The 24572-nt window shown below is 51.7% G+C and overlaps 1 protein-coding gene across 2 annotated transcripts in view; it reads right to left on the reverse strand.

Annotated features, from left to right (window-relative positions):
* The window catches only part of PLXNA4 (plexin A4), a 487488-nt gene that overhangs the window by 52340 nt on the left and 410576 nt on the right, over window positions 1–24572 (reverse strand). For both annotated transcript variants that reach the window (XM_069586982.1, XM_069586983.1), the window contains exons 13-21: window positions 19917–20068; window positions 17085–17202; window positions 11119–11255; window positions 9693–9857; window positions 7348–7441; window positions 6635–6874; window positions 5832–5978; window positions 4579–4813; window positions 1455–1597 (exon numbers count right to left, since the gene is read on the reverse strand). In XM_069586982.1, coding sequence (XP_069443083.1) covers window positions 1455–1597; window positions 4579–4813; window positions 5832–5978; window positions 6635–6874; window positions 7348–7441; window positions 9693–9857; window positions 11119–11255; window positions 17085–17202; window positions 19917–20068 — 1431 coding nt within the window. The remainder of the gene's footprint in view (window positions 1–1454; window positions 1598–4578; window positions 4814–5831; window positions 5979–6634; window positions 6875–7347; window positions 7442–9692; window positions 9858–11118; window positions 11256–17084; window positions 17203–19916; window positions 20069–24572) is intronic.

The following is a 24572-nucleotide window of genomic DNA, read 5'->3' on the forward strand; positions in this document are numbered from 1 at the left end:
TTATATATGCGTCCGAGTTGAATTCTTATTTTGAGGGGTATGGGTATGTTCAAACACAACTTCCCTTCCTAGGACTGCCATTTCTACCCTATTTCCAACAGACATACATCCATCTAGTCAAATCATTCAGCAGTTCCTGCAGGCCTACTATTTGCTGAGCACTCTTGCTGGAAGACACAATAGATAAATAAGGTATGCAAGACAAAGATATGAAAGGTATGGAAGACAAAGTTAAATAAGGTATGCACAGTCCACACAAAAGTCATACACACACGCACACACACACCCCTACACACACACGCTCCTGTGCTTCATTCCACAATCAAGTCAGAGAAACACGTGGGCCCTGAGCACTGGGGACTTGTGTTTCCTGAAGGGGACACAGCTTCTATGGCTCCTTGGAGAATCCATGCAGACATTCCCACGGGGGTCAGCACCTGCTTAACCGTGCAATTCAAGTGACAGGTCTGTTTCTAGGTTATGGACAATATAAACATGGAATTAGTTTTATCTTGCATGCCGCTCTGGCTGAAGATTTTTGATCCATCCAAAGAAGTCTCCAGAGCCGTAAACCATGACATGGACATAGTCTCTCAGAAGCCAAGTGCGCAGCCTCGTCCTGAAGAATATAGACTCTGGAGTCTACCTGCTGGACTCAAGTCCCAGCCCCACTCCCTCCCCACTGTGTGATCTTAGTTTCATCACCTGTGAAGTGGGTGCGCCTGCTTCTGAGGGCTCCTGGGAGGTTACATTGATGTGTATGTGTAAAGTACTGAAAACCGGTCCAGGATATTAGTCAGCAGTCAACTCAGGGCAATTATTCCTTAGGATTACTACTTTGCCCTGGTTTCCTCATTTATATGGTTCACTTTTCTCTGGTGTTTATCTTTATAAGTCATTCCAAATCCCTTTCAGAACAAAGCGTAATATGAATATATGCATAAGCCAGACACCACACTAGACAGTAAGTGGGATAAAATGTTCACAGGATGAGGTCCCTGCTGGTACAAAGGCAGTTACGTTCTTATCATTCACATTCCCACCTCCCTCCTGAGCACGGCAGTTACCTTTTCCACATTTATTTATTGAGCACCAACTAAGTGGTGAAGTCTCTTATACTGTGGTTTCTTAAACAAGGGTTCACAAACCCCCTACATTGTTGGCAAGATTTCCTGCTTCTGTGTACGTGGACAATTTTTGTCAGGGAGAGAAGGTCTTTGGCTTCCATCTAATTCTCAGGGGATCCACAGTCCCTTAAGACCCAAAGCCCTACTCTCACCTCTGCTCTGAGATCGCTTTCGTCCCAAGGGACAGACGGGCGCCACAAGGTCTTGCCCCCTCCCTGGCCTCAGCTGGCCCTCCTCTGAATGCGGTGGCTGGACTTGGTCACCAGTGTCTCTCTCGGCACTGACACTGTGACGGGAAAGGACTCGACCACGGCGACTGCTTCTCACCTCGAGGTCCCGGAGGACAGGGTGGTCTTCGATTCCCGGGAACAGCACCCGCATGGTGTAGGTTCTGTAGTCCAGGAAGGGAATCCCGGCTCCGTCAAGGTCACTGGTCAACTCGTGGATGTCCGTCTGCAGCTCGGCAAAGGCTGGCACAGAGACAAGCTCGTGAGACTGCTGCGTGGGGCCAGCTCAAGAGCTGCTCTGCCTCGCAACACTCAGAACCCTCTCCCAGGCCCCTGAGACCTGCACGATGGACCACAGTAGTGTATGAATAAGGAGGGGCTGTTTAACGTAGCCAAGGTGAACAATATAGGAACGAGGGAAAGATGCACAACGAAGAAGTTTGTCTTGGGCCACATCCCTTCAAAACATGACTGGGGGCCAGAAGGTCCACAGATCTGCACTGTTGCTGGGGCCACGAGGGCCTCCCACTCTGAAGACAAGGGCTTTGGCTCTTGCAGAATACATGGAGGGGTCCGGGGATGTGGAATGACATGGGGAGTGAGGGAGAGGTTCCAGCGATAGTCTGCTCTGGATTCTGCGCTTTACAGTGGACTTCCTTATAGGAGTTAGGGATGACTTCTTCCAAAGTCCCAGTTCTTGGCCTCGCAGATTACCCGAGCCATCAGATCACCAAATGGGGCCAGATGAAGGCTCTGCCCAACTGATACATCCCTCCTGGATAAACACACAGGGCCTCACTTTGTCTTTTCTTGCTCAAGGTGATGCTACCCGGTGGTCAGTCGTAATCTACAGATGGGAACCACTGTCTGTGGGGACAGCCCAGACCTCTAGATAGTTCTGAGCTGCAAGACTAACCCCCATGGCCCCTTGAGAAAGTTCCGTACATGGACCCAATATCACACAGCTGTGTGATCACCCTCTGTCCTGGGTACAGCCCTCCTCCCCAGGAGGCTGTCAGAGGTAATGTCCTTGGTCCTTCCTGCCTCCATCTTCTCCCTCAGCACCTGCAAATGCACTCATACACTCATGCATGCAAACGTGTGTGTGCACACACACACACACACACACACACACACACCCCAAACCAAGATGGATTAAAATACACGTGCAAAGAACAGGCAGTGGACGTTGATTAGGCAATGCTTCTTTCTGTTTATACAGACAAAAGTATGAAAAAAATGCTTTGTGAGCTCAGAAGGAATTCACAAGCCCAGTGTGGGTCCAGGGCCCTTGAAATGCCAGTCCTGTGCCCAGCGGGCTCTGCTGATGACATGACCATAACACAGCTGCCCAGGCACTGTCAGTGGGCCCCACTGGCCCCCAGAAGTGCTGACTTCCTGCCTGTGACCCTGGAGCTCAGAGCCTTGAGGATACCAATGCTTCCTGCTTGACAAAACAACAGGGAGGTCCCAGGACCCCTCAGAAGCTACTGTAGACCCCTTCAACGTTGCTCTCTCTCTGTACCCCTGGTCACACTGACACGGGGAACAGGGAGACCCTTGCCAAGAAAAGTGATTCCGAAGGCAGAGCAACCCTAACACAACTGAATGGAACCTTCACCAATACGTGTGAGCTTACACCAACGTGTGTGAAAGGGGAGTCAGGAAGCCTTTCTGGGAAGTGCTGTCACCAAAAGCCCTGATGAGCACTCGTGTGTGTGCCGAGTGAGGAACACACGTGTGTGTGTCTGTCTGTGCAAATGTGTGTGTGCATGGGCGTGAGTGTGAAGGTGTGTGAGTGCATGAGTGGCCACCTGAGTACCGAGTGTCTGTACATGTGTGTGCACACGCATATGTGTGTTTATGCAACTGAAGGTTAGGCCAGAATGAGGGCCCAGGCCCAGCCTCTTCTGAGTCTGTGTGTGGGTGATGGCCTGGCTCATCGTCAAGTGTTCGGGAGGCTGCCTTCCCTGGACCCAGTTTGCCCTTTCAGTGTTTAAGAGCCGGCTCTGGGCATGCCTGAAAATACCTTTAAGGCCAATCTTATGTGTCCTTTGCTCTATCACCTCCTCCCACCAATGAGAGATAGCCCTCTCCTGAGCCAGAGGCCACTGTGTGACCGCTAATTCCTCCTTCTTCAGAATGTTTTCCAAAAGGAAGTCAGCTTCACACTCTCCTTGTGCCCCCCTCCCAGTTGGGGGGCTCAGCTGGCAGGAGGAGAAGGAGGCGGTTGGCTTTTTATAGGTCTGCAGTTTTCCTTCAAGTCACCGAGTGCCTCCGATATTCAAAGCCTCACGCCTGGCACACATAAAAGAGATTCTAATCACTACACCTAATTAGTGGGAAGAGTACATTGCGGAGAAAAAAATTAAGCAGCATAAATATAATAAAAGGCGGTAATTAACAGTCCCACAAGGCGGATGCTGTGTTGACAGCTGAGGATGTGGAGAGAGGGTGGAAGAGGTCCGCTTCCCCATCCGAGAACCGTGGCCTCCCTGGTGGGGATGCCGGAGCCCCAGGTACAGGCTGAGCACTCCATGTAGAAAGCTCCACAAAGAAGCAGCCTAGACCCTTGCGGGGTGACTCACAAATGATATCCTGGGGGTGACGAGAGTCTGACTCCTAAATTTCCTTCTTGGATTTAGTGTGGCTGATTGCACTTCATGGTGGTGTTGGTAATTTTTTTAAAAAATATAAGCTGTGAAATACTCTTTCCTCTAAATCTCAGATCAGCCCTCCAGCCTTACATTCCTTCTGAAGGAAGAGAGCTCAAGATTGCTTGAGTGTGTCATGGCAAGACACCCACGGGTCTCCCTGAGAAGAGAGTGCCAAAGCCATCCCAGCCAGGATCTTGGGCTGGAGACGGCTCTGGCGCTAGTGTGAGTCGCTCAGCCGAGTCCGACTCTCTGCGACCCCATGGACTGTAACCCGCCAGGCTCCTTTGTCCGTGTAATTCTTCAAGCAGGAATACTGGAGTGGGTAGCCATTCCCTTCTCCACGGAATCGAACCTGGGTTTCCTGCATTGCAGGCAGATTCTGTACTGTCTGAGCCACCAAGGAAGCCTAGAAATGGCTCTAGTGGGGTTTGAAATGATCCCTACCTGGCTTGAGGTAGAGGTCCTGGAGGCAGGAGACCCAGGCCTAGCACTGCCCACTGCTGCCGGTGCGTGAGATGTACACACACACATACGCGCACACATGCCTGACTCCCCACCACTCCATACCTTCCTTGCACTCCAAGGCCACGCGGGACTCCAGGTTGTCCATCTGCATTTGTAGCCGCTTCAGAGTCAGGTCACTCTCACGGGACTTGCGCTTGTAGGCGATGAGCACGGCCACGATGAAGATGATAAGCAGGCCGCCGGCCACGGCGATGCTGACGATGGCGGGCAGGCTGAGCGGGCTGTCCGGGGCTATGTACACCATCCCTGGGGAGTACTCCATGCCACCGACTCGGGCCTGGCGGAGACACGCCGGGGGAGAGGGAGCTGGGTGTGGGGACAGAGCATCCCAGGGAACAGATCCAAGCCACCGGTGAGCCGGGCACCAGGGCCGGATGAGGGAAATGGCTCCAGGGAGGAGGATTATCACTGGCCGTGAAAGCAGACGAGTGGCCATCAGGGGCAGAGGGAGGATGGATGGCTCAGCTTTCCCCCAGAACTGGAAAAGCCACGTGTTATTTTATTCGGGAGCAAACATGGCCATCTTCATGAGGAAATGGCATTCAACTGGAATCTAAAAAAATCCTGCTGCTGCTGCTAAGTCGCTTCAGTCGGGTCCGATTCTGTGCGACCCCATAGATGGCAGCCCACCCGGCTCTCGCGTCCCTGGGATTCTCTAGGCAAGAATACTACATGACCTCAAAGACTGGCTGCCCGAAGACTCATCCCATCCTGAGGACTGATGACTCAGGCACAGGGCGTGATGTTATGTCCAGCCTGGGTCAACAACACTCCTCCCGGGGAAGCACCTCTTGCTTCTAACAGGTGACTTGGCGTGCACATCTGCTCAGTCGTGTCCGACTCTTTGCGACCCCATGGACTGTAGCCCACCAGGCTCCTCTGTCCATGGGATTCTCCAGGCAAGAATACTGGAGTGGGTTGCCATTCCCTTTTCCAGGGGACCTTCCTGACCCCAGGGATCGAACTCATGCCTTTTATGTCTCCTGGATTGGCAGGTGGGTCCCTTACCACTGAGTCACCTGGGAAACCCGACAGGTGGCTGAGCACATCACTGGATGCTGTTTGGCATTGCCCTTACTGTAGCACCAGCCAGTATGGAAAGAATGACAATACAGAAGAAAGAAATTTGAAGTGAGATGGGGAGAAGAAACTGGGGTGTGTGGGCGAGCCAGGAGGAACGTTCAGGAAAGCCAGAATCCTCTCGGAAAGCCCCGTTGGCCCAGGATGGAGCGGGACTACTCCTCCCACAGCATCCCTGGTGCCCGCCCATCCGGGGTGGGTCCTGCCAGCCTCACCATCACTTTGTGCCTGCCGATGAGGTTGGGGGACTCGCAGAGCAGCTGCACATCCGACACCGTGACGGCGCACGGCTTCTCCCCAACCAGCACGGTGTAGTTCAGCTTCACGTTGCCCCCAGCCACAGGTGGGATCAGATTCCTGCCCTGCACGGAGAGGAGCGCCTGAGTTCCCACTCCAGAGCCAGGAGCACAGATATTGGCTGGTTACCATGTCCTCCCACCCCGAGGCCCCATCCTTCTGGGGAGCTGGTGGAGAGGCCACCTTCCCTAGTTAAGTTCAAAAAATTCGTAACACCTATACTACCACACTACAATTCCCCTTTCCTCAGTTGGAATCAATAATCAAGGTACTCTTTCCAGCTTCTCCCAAAGGCAGCCTCAGAATCCTCCTCAACACAGAGCTGTAGTCAGTCACTACCAGTTGATTCAAATTGTCATATGAGTTAAAATTAATTTATTATCCATGCTGCAAAGAAGCCATAGAAGGTGGTTTGCAAAGAGCTTTGCAAGAGGAAGCAGTATGAGTCTTTGACCTCCCAAGTCCTGGACTCAGGCCAAAGCTGGGAGTCAGATGGGCAGCATGGATCCGGCTGCCCTGACTAGGCTTTTGTGACCCACAAAGAGAGTGCACATCTTAGTACAGACTCATAGGGAGCGTTTACCATAGTCTGCGCTGTAACACAACCTCTGCTAGCTAGTGACACCACCATGAGATCTGGCAAAAGGCCGTGACTCCTGGCCTTTTCCTGGGACATGGAAAGCCTCCCCTGGCATACTTCCTACCTCCCCCATCAATCTACCTTCAGGATGATGGGTGTGCCAGGCTTGAGCTCCAGGATTCCCGAGGGGCTGAAGGCCTCAAACACAGGGTTGGGGTAGTAGGTGAAGTTGGTCATGTTGAGGATTAGCAGGGACTGGACATTGTCCAGGATGAAGCCAAACTCCTCAGGCCTCTCTGTCAGGTCGGACTGGTGGTCGGGCCCCAGAGCGAGGGCTGGAGCCTGGCAGGTCATCTCAGTGGCGTTCAGAACCTCGCAGAGCTGGGGAGGAGCCAGAGAAGGAGGTTTATGTCTCGGGTCTCCACACACCCACAGCCCCAGCCACCCACCGGGCCTCCCTCCGTGGTGCTGTATAGCGTGTTGTTGACACGGGACTGTTATAGATGGGTCCCAATCGCCTGGCCTGGACATTCAAGGACAAGCTCTGCAGCTGGCCCCTACCTCTGCTCTGCCCACAGCAGCTGTGGCAGGCACTAGGCTATCTCTAAGCTAAGGAGTGGCACAGGAGATCAGAGGAGGAAGGAAGAAGGATCTGAAACCTCAGAAACCCAGGAGCAATGGGTTTCTCCATGCCTCTAGCCAGCGTGTGGAAGTGGCCTCATGCCTGCTCCCCCATCCCACTGTCCCAGTGTCCAGGGGCGTTGCACACGATGAGTCATCAGTGTATGAGATGAGCCTGCCTGAGCCCCTGGAGAGCCCCACACCCCATCCGAGCCCTCTAGCCCGGGTCTCACATTGATGTGCTCCTTCCCTCCATGCTTGGCCCGGATCTGGGGGTTCTGTATGAGGTCCAGGTGAGTCCCCCACACAGCGATGGGTGTGTTTCCACTGACCGGGGAGAAAGAAGAAGGCGTGTAAAGACAGGGACAGGAATAGCAATGACTCTTGAGCACAAAGATGATGACGGCCAATCAGGCTGAGCTCTGGCACTGAAGATAATGATTACCGGGGGGCATGATGACGTTCATGGGGACAAGATGACAAGTGACTGTATAATAATAAGGATGAGCTCTCAGCAGCCAAGGGGAAGACAGTGATGACCAGATGTCCGCAGCCGTCCTGTGCTGAGCTCATTCAGAGCATGGACACCCCATGGAGGCTGAACCTGCAGCACGGCCCTCTTGCCCCTTCCCCCCTGCTGCCCCCTGCCCCAGCCTCCTGACCTGAGCCAGCTGATTCTCTGTAGCCCCCCGGGGTCTCTTCCCCTGCTCTTCCCAGTCTCAGGGAACTTTCTTCACACTGGCCTTGCTCCAGACCGTCTTCTACCAGACCCTCCAAAGTCTAAGCACGGGACAATCACACTACAAATTTCCACCTTAGAGGCTTCAGCTGGCTGGGACCTGGGAAAGCCTGAGGCTCGGACACTCAGGAACCTCCTGTAAGAATGTAAATATGAAACGTTCCAGGGCTCTCGCAGCCTGGGCGGGGGTCAGCTGGAGGATTGCCGATAGGAGAGATCACAGGATTTGTCTTTGGGTAGCTTTGCATTGGAAACCTGGATGCCACTGTCCTACCCTCAGTGCCACTGAGACGCTGGCACGGGATGGGGAGCCCCAACCACTCAGAACACACCTCCAGCCTTCCACTCAATGTGAGGGTGACTGGGGGTGACTGCCGAGTGCCGGGAAGGCCAACACCTCTATTTCTGTGACAGCGACACGAGGAAGAGCTGAATTAAACCAGGCTGTGAATGCCTTGGAGAACCATAGAGTTTGTCTAAGAATAGGGGGCCGTGCCAACTTCCTGGACTCACCAGGCCCTGGGGGCAAATCCTGGAATAGTTTTTACAGGCTCTTTGCCCCTCTCTGTGTCTTATATTTATCTGCTTTCCAGTTACAGTTAAAGCTTGTAAGGCCTGGGCCTTAGAGAGAGTAACTGTTGAGGACAACAAAGGCTCTCAAAGGTTGCCTTTCGTCTGAGTGTGTAAGGCCAGGTGGCAAACTTCCTGTAAAGGGCCAGAGCGTAAATCTTTCAGGCTCCTTGGGGCCACGTGATCTGTCGTAACTACTCAGTTCCGCTGCTGTGGTGAGCAGGCAGCTAGAGACAAAACATATACGGATGAGTATGGCCGTGTTCCAATAAAACTTTATTTATGAAATCAGGCAGACAGCCAGATTTGGCCCCTGGGCTGGAGTCTACTGACCCTGTTTAAAAGACTGTTTTTTGGACTGGCGTCGTCATTGACCCCTCTCAGCTTGTGGAGACCACATCTTTATGCTTTGCCCAGTCTCCTGACCCCAGACAGCCTCTAGAGCTGAAGTGGCCAGTGGGGTGGGCTGAGGATGGGGGGTGGGGAGGAAGGGAGGGGAGGGGGGGGAGCCAGGCACTGCACTGTGTGTTTGTTGCTTGCATAATCCTCTCGGGGTCCTATGAGAAACCTTGGGTCCAGGGAAGCTAGCTAATCTTTAAGGTCCCTTGGCTGCTAAGCAGTGGAGCTGAGTTACACTCAGTCCTTCTAGCCCTAAGTCTACTTCCCACCCTGCCCCCCTACCCAGGCATTGATACAAAGGTTTCCCAATGATCACCAGGGAGCATCCATGCCGTCAGGATGCCCTCCGCAGACCCGTCCATCCTCCTAGTTACCCGTGCATACGTGTGTGCTAGGTCGCTTCAGTCATGTCTGATTCTGTGCAACCCTTTGGACTGTAGTCTTCCAGGCTTCTCTGTCCATGGGATTCTCCAGCCAAGAATACTGGAGTGGGTTGCCATTCCCTTCTCCAGGGGATCTTCCCTACCCAGGGATCGAACTTGCATCCCTTATGTTTTTTGCATCAGCAAGCAGGTTCTTTAGCACTAGCGCCACCTGGGAAGCCCAAAATTCCCACCAAGATTTGAACTCGGATAGCTGGATTCAGAATCCAGAGCGCTCACCATTTTCCTAGTTGCCCACCAATCCTCAAATCGGGGACTGTAAGCTCCTGCTGGCCAGAGTTTGGCCTCCAGGGCCGGGTCCCGCTCAGAGGCGTTCTCAGTAGAAAGAGGGAACCCCTGCCGGAACGTCTGACCCACACCAAGCCCAGTCCATCTCCTAGGTTTCTGAGACTCAAGGAGGGAAACCCGAGGTCGGGGCAGCCCCTACCTGACAATGCTCCACTCGGGCTCGATCCGCACGATGGTGGGATCCTCCACGTACTGGAAGAACAGGTCCTGGTGGATCTTGGCCCTGTCCACCTGCACCGTCACCTTCATTTCCAGCACCTCATCTGAGGACGTTGTGTTGCAGACGATGTAGGATGGAGAGCGCCTGGAGGGAGGAGGGGAGACAGGGAGCTGGGATCCTGGGTGTCGGGCAGGACCGTGGTCTGGGGTCAGGGCCCTCCTGCACCCCTCCCTGTTCATCAGACTCCTTGGGGGCAGTGGGTGAGCGCTGCCCTGGACACTACTAATCTGAGATCTACTGATCAAGACTCTGTCCTTGACCCAACTATAGACAGGTTCCTCGGAGCCTGCTTTTTTGACTAGGCTTCTTTCTGGGGCCCTGCCTTCCACTAGCCTACTCCCATTTTTAGCAAGAATCCTGCTAACTCAATTTAGTAAGAATCCCCCACCCCACCCTGATATCTAAGTACCCCTGATATCTGGGCAGCTTCTGTCTCCCTCACTCTTGATACCTGATCACCTTGACTGCCTTCAGCAAGAGTCTTGTTAAGTCGGTTTAGCAAGAATCTTCTTAACCTTGTTTCCTCTTAGTAATTTTCCATCCTCAGCCTCCCTCACTGCTCCTTGGCTATAAATCCCCAGCTATCTGCTGTATTTGAAGTCTGATCTCTAGCCCCATTGCGATAGTCCTGACACCTATTGCAGCAGTCCTGAACAAGCTCTTTCTTACCATTTTAACAAGTGTCAGAGCCATGTTTTCTGGAACACTCAGGCAAGGTCTGGCCTGGCCTGATTTAGATCAGGCCCTCAGTATAGCGCTCTCCCAGGATGATCTCTCTCTGCAGAGGACAATCTCTCTCTGCAGAGCTTCCTGCCAACCACATCTCTTCTAGCTATGGATTAGATGTACCTCTCACCTCCCGCCTCCTTCCCAACCCTCACCCCACCCCAGGTTCCTGGCTCCTGGTTCCTGGAAGGTGTGTCCTCCTGGGACTGGACACTGGAACCAGAGGAAGGAAAAGAAAGTCGGTTGCCTTTGGAGGTTCTGTGACCCTCGGCCAGGTTTTAGCAGTCCTGGCTGGCACTGCAGTAGCTTCCCAGAGCTAACCCAGGGGGCAGATAACCCTAGATTCCAAACCCTGTCCTATGGAACCCTAGGGTCCTGCACAGCGGGTGGTATGGGGGCACCCAGGCTAAATGGCAGGAGACAGCATGACAGGTCCATCCAGGGTAGGGATCCCTGGCAGGTCCCCGGAATGAGCCACAGCCAAGCATGCCCATAAAGTCTCCTCTCAGAGAGAATGGTCACTTTCTCAGGAAGGAAAGCACCTCCAAAAGGCCAGCTGGAGTCAGCCCCGCCCACCCTCTGCGCCAGGATCCCTGGAGCTGGCCCTGAGGTGAGTTACCTGTGGAAGAGGCAGGGCTGCTTGCCGAACATCACCACCACGTTGCTGCCTGCGTTCAGGTTGGTGCCCGTGATGGTCACCTGTGTGCCTCCGGACCTGGGCCCCCGGCTAGGCTTCAGGTCTGAGAGAGTCAGCGTCTGTGCAGGAAAGGATCTGGCCTGAGGATACTTCTGGGCAGGCCCAAGGCAGCGCCCCATCCTGGAGCCGCCTTCCAGAATCCTTAGTCATGGAAGCCTCCCAGCAAGCAGGTACATATGCCCTTCATATATATATATATATATATGTATATATATATATGTGTATATATATATATATATATATATACATACACTTAATCACTCTATCAATTCTACAAGGTAGGCATCATTGCCCATCTTAAAGACAAGAGTCAGAGATGTTAAATTTCCAAGGTCATAGTATTCTTGCCTGGAAAATCCCATGGATGGAGGAGCCTGGTGAGCTGCAGTCCATGGGGTCGCTAAGAGTCGGACTCCACTGAGCGACTTCACTTTCACGCACTGGAGAAGGAAATGGCAACCCACTCCAGTGTTCTTGCCTGGAGAATCCCAGGGACAGGGGAGCCTGGCGGGCTGCCGGCTATGGGGTCGCAGAGTCAGACACGACTGAAGCGACTTGGCAGCAGCAGAGTGAAGCAGTGGCCTGAGACACAACTCCGGGGCTGGAGTTCACCCCCTCACCAGTCTACAGCATGGGTTCCTTTCAAGAAGATGAGTCGCCCCGTCCACAGGCCTCTCACAGAGAGCTGCTGAAAGCTCCCAGAAGCCAGGGCCACAGGATGTGTGAGTTCCACGGAAACCCAGCAGAAGAAGCAAAGAAAGGTCAAGAGATGGAGTGAAGAGTCGGACTGGGGGTGGGGTGGGGAGGGGGCGGGGGACGGCTCTGTGAGCTGAGGATTTGGAGTTTCAGTTTGTTCTTTCATTAGCATTTTAATGGAAAAAACTTTCCTTAGTCCCAGGTGAGAAGCCTGTATCTGCATTTAAATGAAGATTTCTCCCTACTCTACCCCCATAAAGAATTCAGCACCAAAAGTTGAACCCACTCAGCTCCTCGAAGCGGGCAGGCCACCTCCGCTCGGAGAGGCCTCGATCGATAACACAAGGGGAGGAGAAGTGTCAAGCGAAGCCCGCAGCCCGGCGGCCTGACAGGGGCGGCCTCGGCTGTCTCTGGGCACACGGGCGGGGAAGCGCCGGGACACACGAGTACCATTGCGCGGGCGCGTTCGCGGGCCCGCTCACCCGGTCCCTGCTGATCTCGAACCTGGCAGCCCCGTGGCACCCACCAAGCCCAGGAAAGGCTTATCCTGGTTCTGATGCTGGCTCACCCTGAGATCCGCGCAAAGATGGGAAGAAGCTTCGGAAAGAGCCTTCCTTTTTCAGCTTTGCCTAGATCGCGCTGTGTGACCTGGCGCAAATCACTCAACCTCTCTGATTACAAAGAATGAAAAAAAAAGAAGCGCCTGACAATTTTCTGGCTCTAACCTCTCACCGATGGTGCCTTTGTCCTGCAGTCTGTAACGGGAGAGCTTTCAAAGGTGGCTCCTGCTGACCTCCCCAGAGAGGAAAGGGGGTGTGAGTGAGTGACTTAGGGGTAGGGGCCAAGTGAAACAGAAAACAGATTTTCTGACAGCCTGATGGGTAGAAGGGGTAGAGGTGAGTAATCCTGGCTTTGCAGTGGCATTTCTGTGTGGGGTTAACAGGGCCCGGAATTATTCCAGGGGCCCAGGAGAGGGCGATAGGGGCAGGTGTTTAAAAATGGTGAGAAATTATTCATTATGCAAGGCTTGCTTCACAAATATTTCTCAGTGGGTCTGCATCAAAGTTGGTATTTTTTTGCCACCTCCTCCCCTGGCTCCCATCCTTCACAGAGATCTCTAGGGATGGAACTGGTAACAAGCCTGAGAGTGCTGACTTGGGGTCTGTTGGCCTTGGCATCATGGTTTGGGGTGAATAAACCCACACATCAGAGCCTGGCTTAATTTGTGGAGGGAAACTGAGGCAGACCCAAACTTTGGCCTGAACTTGCATTACTTTGCCAACAAAGGTCCATCTAGTCAAAGCTATGGTTTTTCCAGTAGTCATGTATGGATGTGAGAGTTGGAATATAAAGAAAGCTGAGCGCTGAAGAATTGATGTTTTTGAACTGTGGTGTTGGAGAAGACTTGTGAGAGTCCCTTGGACAGCAAGGAGATCCAACCAGCCCATCCTAAAGGAAATCAGTCCTGAATATTCATTGTAAGGACTGATGCTGAAGCTAAAACTCCAATACTTTGGCCACCTGATGCGAAGAACCGACTCATTGGAAAAGACCCCGATGCTGGGAAAGATTGCAGGTAGGAGGAGAAGGGGGCGACAGAGGATGAGATGGTTGGATCATATCACCGACTTGTTGGACATGAGTTTAAGCCAGCTCCAGGAGATGGTGATGGACAGGGAAGCCTGGCGTGCTGCAGTCCATGGGGTTGCAAAGAGTCAGACACAACTGAGCAACTGAACTGAACTGGCGCTGGGTGGGGGGGCTCCCCAGCATCACCAGGCCCTGAGAAGTACCCCTACTCCCCAGAGGAGCCAGAAAGGGGCTCCCCAGCTGAATCAGGAGGGCTTCTGTGGGAGGTCCCAAGAGTGCCCCCAGTAAGCTGCCTAGCAGGGTGGGAAGACAATGAAGGCTCTGAGGTGCTGGGAGAAGGGGAACATGATGGAGGAGCATTCTGTCCTTCCTGCCTCCTTGCTGTGACTCACAGCTGGGGAACTTTTGCTCCTCATTCCCACCATGAACTCCTAGAAGCTCTGTTGCTGGCAGTTGTACGGAGGCACTCAATGATCAGATCTTTAAATGCAACCTGGGCTATAGGTGGAGGCTGAGGACCCTAGCACCATTCACCCTTCCTGAAGCTCTTCCCAAGAGGTTGTGTATCCACAGGATAGTTCATCAAATAGAAAAGTGACCCATGTCTGGGTTCCCAAGACCCCTTGGACCAGTGCATTTTTGCCTTGTGGCCACACCTCACATCTTCCTAGCCCTTCCTCTCCCATAGACCCCTGCCTCCTGGCTCCCTTCTGCTCCCATCTTTTGGTGCCCTTCCACGTCACACCTTATGCCAGGAACAGCCTCCCACTACTTGAGATCCATATGGAAAGCTGTATTCTGTCTTAGACAGATCCTGCCTTTCCTTCTGGCTCCTTCCATGAAGGCTTCCCTCAATACTCTACATCCAACCATATCCTGCTCCAGGGTAGAAATGATCATGCTGGCAAGACTGATCTTCCCTGAGAGCAGAAGGAAGAGGCTTTTGAATGTCTCCTGCCAGGACAGGTTCTAGGAGTTAAGCCCAAGAGCAGACAGCACAGAAGGAACAGCGGAAGAAGGAGACAGAGAAGAGAAGGAAGTCGGGCCACTCAAAGCCTTGAGGAAGGATTGGATATGTGGGCAGAGCAGACCGAGGAACTTGGACGAAGTCTAGAGGCAGTGGGCACCCTGGGCTCTCCTGGAGCTGGGGGCTGACATGATGAAAATGGTATCCCCCCATGTGGCTGGATTAGAATGGGCTCAGGCCAATGGCGGGGATTTAAGGGGGCCAGTGTAATGGCACAGGAATGGGGAGAGTCAGACTCCAGGACATGGTGATGGAGGGACTGACATCAGATGTCAGGGGATGCTGAGTCACGAGGCCACCGAGGTGGTGGGCCCGGGTGACAGGAATGGGCAAGTGAGGGGACACACTGTTTACAGGAGCTGACAGCGGGTCTACCCTCCCATGGGTATGGGAGTTGATGGCAGGACATCCGGGGACAATGGCCTTTGAGAAGCCTGGCTGGAAACATACCAGAGACAGCTGAGGCACAAAGCAAACATCAGCCTCGTGAGGCTGCGGCCATTCCTGGTACCGTTCACTTGGTCTCTGCCAAGAGACCACGGGATGAACACCGTTCCAGCTCTCTGACTGGCCAAGGAAGCCCAGCGCTTGCTTTGGCCCTGCAGCGGCGTCCTCCCTTTCACCACAGCTGCCAGGTAATCGAGAGCCAGGTTTCATGCCCAAGCATTGCTGCCCGTGCCACACCTCTCAGACATGTGGGGAGCATTGCCACTGACTCTCCCCGGCTCGGCCTCTCTCTGCTTCTCATCTCAGCTCTGCTGGAATGACAGTGTCTGCGTGCATACATGTATATATATCATGTGCATGCGTGAGTGCAAGTCACTTCAGTCATGTCCAAATTTTTGAGACCCCCGTGGACTGTAGCCTTCCGGGCTCCTCTGAAGGATTCTCCAGGCAAGAATACTGGAGTGGGTCCCCATGCCCTCCTCCAGGGGATATCCCCCACCCAGGGATCGAATCTGAATATCTTAACATTGCCTGCTTTGGCAGGAGGGTTCTTTACCACTGGCCACCCCCTGGGAAGCCCATGTATATTACATACATTTATATAAATATATATATGCATGTATCACTAGTTGTCTTAAAGTGTATTGGGTTTAACTTGAAAATTCCCTCAAACACTTTCAGAATGAGGTGTGGGTACAAATGCTAAACGAATAGGTAAAAACTACACATCCACGAAGTCCGTGACGTGTGTGTTCTTCTCCGTGAGTTCTTGGGTGTGGGTTCAGTGTCAGCCGTGTTCACAAGGTTGGTTGGTTTTCAAAGAGCAGAGTGGAGAAATGGAGAGACCAAGCTGCAGGCAGGGAGGGGCACCTGATGTGCATCTCTCCTGGGGAGTCCTTCATCTCCTCTCCCCTTCTGGACTGGGGGCTGTGTGAGGGAGGGGTTGCATGGGGTCTGATTCATCATTGTATCACCTGCAAGCCAGGCCCATCAAATTAAAGCATTCAACCAATTAAGCAAGTATTTATCAAATAACCCTGGGAGAGGTACTGTGCAAGGTGATACGAGGTTGTCAGCTGAAGGGAGGAAGAAGGAAGAGGAGGAAGGCAGTTGAAAGAAGAGGGAAGAAGGAAGGAAGGAGAAAAATGGGCTCCCATGACATATTTCAGGGCATTTAATGCCCAGACGTAAAATCCATCATTTCAGGCTTCCACTTCCAAAAGCAGCTGAGAGTCACGAGGAAATGATCTCATCACATCTGTCATTAACCTGAGAAGTTAACTGGATGGTAATAGTTTTGTAAATGACACCGCGTGTGTGGCAGGGGATGGTCCCCTGCCTGCAGAATCCCTGGCCAGGGCTGGTCGGCAGCCTTTTCAGGGTCTGGGGAGGGTCCGGACTGGAGGGAGTGTGAGGGCAACGGTGGGGTCTGCAGAAGCTGTGGGATGGGGAGGGAGATGTGGGGAAGGGTGTTGGGGCGGGCAGGGATAAGAATGTGGGAGGAGGCAGGTGGAGTGTGGACGAGATGCAGGTGAGGAGCTGGGGTGAAGAAGGTTGAGGACTGGGATGCTGGTGAGTGGGGATGATGGATGGAAGGGGCAGGCTCCCAGCACACAGGGAAAGGGCAGGGCCCAGTAGGCAAAGTGGCAGTACTAGAAATCAGCACGGTAGTGATGCTAGAAGTGATCAACCTATTCTATCTAATCGTCGCAACAACACCGTGGGGTAGTTGCTGTTATCATCATCCCCATTTTACAAATGGAGACACTGAGGCACAGAAAGGTAAACCACTTGCCCAAGCTCACCCAGTTATTAAGTGGCAGAGCCATGGTTCAAATCCCAAGAGTTCCCATGCACAGCCCACACCCTCACCCACCAGGTCAGGCTGACACTCAGCCAGAAGGGGACACTGGGGCCCAAGAGTCAAAGCCACTTCCCTGAAGCCCAGCCCAGCCCCTCAGGGTCAGGATGTGAACCCAGGGCTCCCCGACCCTCAGGCGCTGCAGGACGGGACTCCCAAGACCTTGGCCTGGGTTTGCCCACAGAGATCCAGAAGGGCCCAGCAATCACGGTAAAGAGGCCGGTGGCCAGCGCTTGCCCAGCCAGGCCGCTGGTGGTCAGGACTCACCATGAAGTAATAGAGCTGCGAGGACCTGGCCATGAACTCAGGCCGACACACGGCCACACAGATCTCCACGAAGCCGGCGTGCTGGCTGGGCTTGGCCTCCCCCATCTCACACACGATCCTGCAGGGGGAGAAGACGGCCCCATGGATCACAAGGAGGTCACAGGCCTCCCTACCGTGATCCATGGGCCCCATGCCTACCTGGGCCTCCCTCTCTGCAGTGCCATCTCAAGGATGGGCAGGGGAGGAGGAGGCGAAAGACACTGATTCCTGTGGCAAGGGTGCCTCCCTGGTTCTCAGGAAATGAGGTGTGATCTACAGGGGTCTCCTTGGGGGCCCTTGGAAAAACGAGGTGCCCTGGAGAGGACCCCAGACACTCAGTCCCCAATTCATGAATTGTCCACTCAGTTCTAAATTAGAGTGCAGGGAAAGTTTCAGCCAAACAGCTTAGGCAATACAGATGGCAGAGCCTAGAGAGATAAAGTGACTTACCCAAGGGCACCCAGCCATCAGTAGGGACCTCAGAGCAGACCCAAGGTTTTCAAGTCCTCGCCTCGGAGCTCTTTGCTCCCAAGGCATGGACTGCCCCCAGCAGTGGTTTCTGCTCCCATTTTATCTGGCAGGGGAAGGGGTAAGGGAGAGTCTGAACATCTCCCTCTTTAAAAAATTGTCATTGTTTCACTCCCAGAATGGTTCATACCCTTGAAAACAGTACAAAAGTAAAAAGCAAACGTGCCTTTCTTCACTAATCTGTCTCAAAATCCTGGTGTATAAATCTGTGCAGAACTTTCTCTAGATCTATGCAAATATATAATACACTAATCTCCATTTTATAAATGAAGAACTGAGACATAGGAAAATATATGCTTTTCTGTCCCAATTACATAATTAATACATGGTAGGTTGAAAAATAAAAGGAAAAAAATCACCTGCCGTATATATATATGCACCCCTATTGCATCCCCTGAAATATCTGCTGTGAACATCTTGGTGTTTATGTTTCCAGTCTTGCTTTTCTTTTACCAAATTAATTATAAACTCTGTTTTCTGCTTGGTAACCTGTGTTCTCACTTAGTAAAACTTGTGTATATGCCTGGTCATGATTCTCCTACAGCATCAAATTCAATGCTGTGTAGTTTACTCTTCTAGGTATATACAATAATTTATTAAATTAATTCCCTATTTTTAGACATACAAATTGCTTCTACAATTTCACTGTTATAAATTAGGCCAAAATACACATTCTTGCAAATATCTGTGCGTCCTGTTTATTTGGGGAAAGTTCTAGAAGTATTATGGCCAGGCTAAAGACATTTGACCTACATTTCCAAATTGCCTTCCAGGAAGGTCGTCCCAATTTACCCTCCTGACATGAATGCATGAATGTGCTATTTCTCATGCCTCTCACTTGAACTGGGTATTAACTTTTAAAAATTGTCCCCACTGTTTTAATTTGCATTCCACTGGTTACTACTGCTATTAAACATTTTTTATATGACTTTGGTCCTTTGTCTTGTGAATCGCACAGGCACACTCTTTGCTAATTTTGTGATAATTGCCTTTCATCTATAGCACCTCTTCATATGTTAAGAAAAAGCATACTGTAACAGGGTAGAACCGTATTCTCGGTTCATCATTCATATTTCTACTTTGCACACAGTGGTTTTGGTGCACAAGTTTTAAGTATTATGTACTCAAATCTCCTAATATTTTCCTTTATATTTTTTCTTTTGCAGTCATACCTGGAACGCCTTCCCTTTCTTGAAATCAAATAAATTCTCACCTGCATTTTGTTCTAATCCTTCTATAGTTTTATATTTTACCCTTAACTTCTTAATCCATCTAGAATTTATTTTGGTGTATAATGTGAAATAAAAATCTGATATCATACTTTTTCCAGGTGTTGAAAATGAACCACTAATTGAATGAGTTTTGCTTCCCTTTGTCATTTTTGTTGTTTAGTCACTAAGTCACGTACGACTCTTTTGTGACCCCGTGGACTGCAGGCTGCCAGGCTCCTCCGTTCATGGGATTTCCCAGGCAAGAAGATTTAGCCAACACAGCGTAAATGCATTCACCTACCTAAGTGAGACCTTGCAAAGAGTTAAGAACTTATGCACACAGTGACAAGTGGCAAGGTTTCACTCTGGGAGGGGCAATATAGAGGGTATAGAATATAGATTCTACTGTGCTGGTGAACATTTATTTCATGTCTGTGTTTGCTGGGCTGGAAAATTGTCTTTACTTATTTACAAGGCAATACATGATTCATAAACCTCCCTTCCCAGGTAGGTTAGAGGTCAAGGCCATGGTGAAGATCATGTGTCTAATGGGCCTCTCTGTGGACCAGCAGATTTTGCTGGAGGAAAACAATCCAAGTCCCCACAGGCATGAAAGTGTGTGTGGAGGTCCATTCTCAGCCTCCATAGATGGTCATATAGGACTAGCTTTTTTTATAACCGAGAGTGGACAAGACTGGGGAGTTAGAGACATCAGAGGGAGTCAAGGGGAGGAACTGAAGTCTTACTACTATAGATTTTGATTTTGATCCATCTTGTTCCTACTCATCTCCACACCCCCAAAGAGCTAATGATCATTTTCCCCTTCTCTCTGTGCAGTCTCCCCTTCCCCTTTCTGGACTTCCCCCAGTGTGGCAGCTGGCTAGTTCAGGAGCTGGGGCGTTGTAGGAGTCCCTACCACACACACTCTGGAAGGTGAGGGACATTCTCCTTTTCTGTCCATAAGCTCTAAGAGCCTCTGCTGTTGACCAGGGAAGATGTCAGCGTCAGTCATCTCATCCCTGCCCTCCCCATGTCTCTGAAGGCCTTCACTTACTGTTCGGCAGGGATGTAGCCATCCACCAAAGGGCTGCACTCCACGCCCGCCACCTTGACGTGGGAGGCGATGTCCCGGAATTCCAGGCCCAGGTTCTCCCCTCGGATGGTGACCTTGGTGCCCCCTTCCCGGGGGCCTGTCACTGGGATTATCTGGAAGGAGGAAGCACAATAATCTGATACCAAGACAAAGCATCACCCCCCTTGCTGATGACACAGGAAGAGGCTCTTCCCCTTCTTCACCCCATTCCCTCCACCCAATTCCTTGAGTTGAGTTCAGGTCCACAAGGGCACCCAGGTCTGGGACTGTGAATGGGCAGGAGCTTCTGGAAGAGTAGTCTGGGTTTATGGTTTTAGGAGCAGGGTTCAAAGCCCCTGTTCCTCTTCCTGTTTCACAGAAGAAGAGATAGAATGTGATCTGCAATGTTACTGGGTAATTCATAGAAAATTGGAATTAGAGCCTACCAGCATTTATTTGGTGGCACTAGTAGATGGGGAAACAGTGGAAACAGTGTCAGACTTTATTTTTGGGGGCTTCAAAATCACTGCAGAAGGTGACTTCAGCCATGAAATTAAAAATTAAAAGACGCTTACTCCTTGGAAGGAAAATTATGACTAACCTAGATAGCATATTCAAAAGCAGAGACATTACTTTGCCAACAAAGATCCATCTAGTCAAGGCTCTGGTTTTTCCAGTGGTCATGTATGGATGTGAGAGCCGAACTGTGAAGAAAGCTGAGCACCAAAGAATTGATGGCTTTTGACCTGTGGTGTTGGAGAAGACTCGAGTGTTCCTTGGACTGCAAGGAGATCCAACCAGTCCATTCTGAAGGAGATCAGTCCTGGGTGTTCACTGATGCTGAAGCTGAAACTCCAATACTTTGGCCACCTCATGCAAAGAGTTGACTCATTGGAAAAGACCCTGATGCTGGGAGGGATTGGGGGCAGGAGGAGAAAAGGATGACAGAGGATGAGGTGGCTGGAAGGCATCACCAACTTGATGGACATGAGTTTGAGTAAATTCCAGGAGTTGGTGATGGACAGGGAGGCCTGGCGTGCTGCAGTTCATGGGGTCGCAAAGAGTCGGACACGACTGAGAGACTGAACTGAACTGAACTGAACTGAGTGGTGAAGAACCCGCCTGCCAATGAGGAGACATAAGAGATGCAGGTTTGATCTTTGGGTCGGGAAGATACCCTGGAGGAGGGCATGGCAACCCACTCCAGTATTCTTGCCTGGAGAATCCCATGGACAGAGGAGCCTGGCGGGCTGTGGTCTATAGGGTCGCAAAGAATCGGACACGACTGAAGCCACGTAGCAGCAGCTGCACTACTGCTTGTGTTAGCTCCATTCTCAATGAAAATGAACAAGCCTCCTGTCAACCCACAGCCCTCCACACAATGGCATCCACCCACCTCTCCAGATCCTTGTCAACAGTCACTTCCCCATCACCAGAGGCTCTTTCTGTCTTTCTCCACTGAAATTTTAGGACACCTCTGAATGCTCTTTTCATCATAGCGTTTGTGTCCGATTCTTCACACTGCCATCCCCCTGCCCCCTCCTTTTCAGATCCTGAGTCTCTGAGAGCACAGACAGTGGTGCCTCCCTTCTCATGGACTTTCTAGTGATAGCACCGTAGGCATTTCTTGAGTTGTAATTGTATTGAACACCCCAGCTATCCAAGCATCTTCTTGGAATTAGAAAAGTGTTTGTCACAGCTCCTCTGTCATTATCTGGTTTGGTTTCTAAGGAGATGGGTTTAATTTAGACTTTATTCTCATAAACTTGGCCAAAATGACTGGCTTTCCCTCCTAAGACGTCACCACTGGTGCTAAAAACCCATGATTGGAATGTTAGAATTCAACAACCAAGGGCCTGCTTTGTGGTGGGGACTCCACACACTTCACATGATTTAATTATGAGCCCACACCACAGTGACCTGAATGGCAGAAGACACTCCATGCCAGCCTCTCCTGGCATCTGACAACCAGAGAAGGGCCCAATTCTTGTTCTTGGTGCCGCTGAACACCAGCGCCTGGCTCTTTGTCAATGTCAACAGGATCACAATTGGAGGAGTCCAGATAGGGTACTTCTTAATATTACCAACTCTTTCTATCCTTCCAGGGTTACAAGTAGGGATTTCATCCTGGCAGGAGGGTGAGAGATGGGGAAGGAATAATAGCTTTGCTGGGCTTTCTAGGCTGTTCACCTACAAAGGTCAAGACACTTCTGCTTCTCACACGCATAGGTGTGCAATCTGTAAGTGAGCGTACATTTGGCAAGGGTTTGCACACACACATTCCCACTGCAGTGAAAAAAACAGATTCTTTGGAGACAGGCTTGTTTCTGTGTGAGGAAGGTGGCCAGAGAGAGGGGGGTGGGTTGGGGCATCTGTCCTCCCCAGATGCCTGCCCAGCCAGTCCCCAAGGCGCCGCTGGCACCTGGCAGCAGCAGCAACATGATATTCCAGCTCCAGCCTGTGGTCCCGAAAAGGGAGTTTTATCTCTGGCTCAATCCTCAGGTGCCCCGGATCCCTGGAGGGCCGATACTAGTATGCAGCCAGTAAATAGCCTTTGTCGCAGGGAGATTTGTTTCATTTGCTGTCTCCTCCCTGTGATTTTCTTGGTCTCAGGCCAAGAAGAAAGCAAGTCCCATCGTTTTCGCCAGACACACCATTAGCAGTTCTGCGAGGCAGCCCCAGGGGATGGTTTCTTGCTATGGGCTCTGAGGGTAGAGGGTGGCTGGAAAGGAGGGGCCCTCATATAGAGGTGGGACCAGAGGCATCCACCTGCCTGCCTTTTCCAAATAATTCTGTGCGTAAAATGCATAAGTATTGTTCCGTGGTTTGAGAACTATTGTTGAGATTCTGACTCATGCAGGAGACTGAAGTCAGGACTGAATGAAGCTCTCTTGTCATCTGGAAAGCCAGGGATGTGGAGAGTGAAGGGGGGAACATGGTGGGGGGGCACTAACGTGGGGGAAGGCCCACACCCGGGGGCCACGCCCAGGAGGCTGCTTTGCTGGAGGAGCTGCTCACTCAGGAGTCAAGCCCTTCCTGTTTTACACATCCCTACTGTGCCTGCATCGCTTGTGAGGGGAGCAGCCGGGGAATGAATGGGTGACCTTCTGCCTTTGTAGGGTGGAAGACAGCAATCAAGAGGCCTGCTTTTCAGGACTCCTTTGATTTATTCTTCGGTCAGAATAGATCTCAGTGTCGATCTTTTATGTAGGAGAGGGTGATAATAACCCCCAGTTCATGGGTTGCATTGTGTCCCCCTAAATCTGTATGTCAAACAAAGTTCCTAAATCCCAGCATCTCAGAATTGTGACCTTTGGAGAAAGGGTCTGTATGGAGGTAGTCAAGTCAAAAGGAGGCAATTCCGGTGGGTTCTAATCCAACGTGACTGGTGTCCTCATAAAAAGAGATTTGCACAGAGACACACATAGAAGAAAGACGACGTGAAGAGACACAGGGAGAAGACAGCCATCTGCAAGCCAAGGAGTTGTTGCTGTTGTTGTTTAGTGGATGAGCCCCGTCCGAGTCTTGGCAACCCCACGGACCTTCCTGACCCAGGGACTGGACTGTGTCTCCTGCATCGGCAGGTGGGTAGAGGAGCCTGGAACAGACCCTGCCCTTCACAGCCCGTAGAATGAACCAATCCTGCAACACCTTGATGTCAAAGTCCAGCCTCCGGAACTGAGAGACCATGTGTTTCTATTGTTTAAGGAGCTTGGTCGTGGCAGCCCTAGGAAACCACACAGCAGGGTTGCTGTGAGCCCAGATGTGGTGAAGGACAGGCAGCTATTTCACAGACTCGAAGCACCACACAAATGTTCAGCCTGCAACTGTGGGCTTCCCTGGTGGCTCAGTGGTAAAGAATCCATCTGCTGCTGCAGGCTACTTGGGTTCGATCCCTGGGTTGGAAAGATCCCCTGGAGGAGGAAATGGCCACCCACTCCAGTATTATTGCCTGGGAAATCCCCTGGACAGAGGAGCCTGGTGGGCTACAGTCCCTGGGGTCACAAAGAGTCAGACATGACTTGGCGACTAACCAAGCAGCAACAATTGCTAGGGTAGCAGATGCAGGCGTGTGTGACCCTACCCAGCGCTGGATGCCCAGCGTCCACTCACTCTGGAGGGGCAGACTGAGCTTCCTTCTCCTCTTCTTCCCTCTGTCCCTGCCGTGACGTTATCATTATCAGCACCAAGCACCGAGGCACCTACTATGTGCTTAACCCTGGGCGTCAGGAGTCGACGTATCAGACAACGTACTGTTACAGAGACAGGCACGTCTCTTCCTTATTTTACAAGAATAGAGTAAGGGATTCCATCAAGGTAGGGGGTACCTTAAGGAGTTGTCCTGAAGGAGTGTGGCTGTCAAGACACCAGGGAAGTGAAGGGCTTAGATACACACTTTAACAATGATTTTAACAATGCTGATGATGAACAAGGAGGAAGAAGGTGATGAGATCCCTATGAGCTGGGCATCAGCCAAGCATTTGTACGAATTTACTCATATAATCCCTGTCCCTGTGCTGGGAAGTGGGCGCTTAATCCCATGGCACAGGTGAGCAAGTTGAGGCCTGGAGATACGATGAATTAGCGCCATGGGACCCAACAGTTAGTTGGGATTAGCTGATGGCACAGGGATCTCTG

This window comes from Ovis canadensis, chromosome 4, assembly GCF_042477335.2.
Source record: "Ovis canadensis isolate MfBH-ARS-UI-01 breed Bighorn chromosome 4, ARS-UI_OviCan_v2, whole genome shotgun sequence".
NCBI classification, from domain to species: Eukaryota; Metazoa; Chordata; class Mammalia; order Artiodactyla; family Bovidae; genus Ovis; species Ovis canadensis.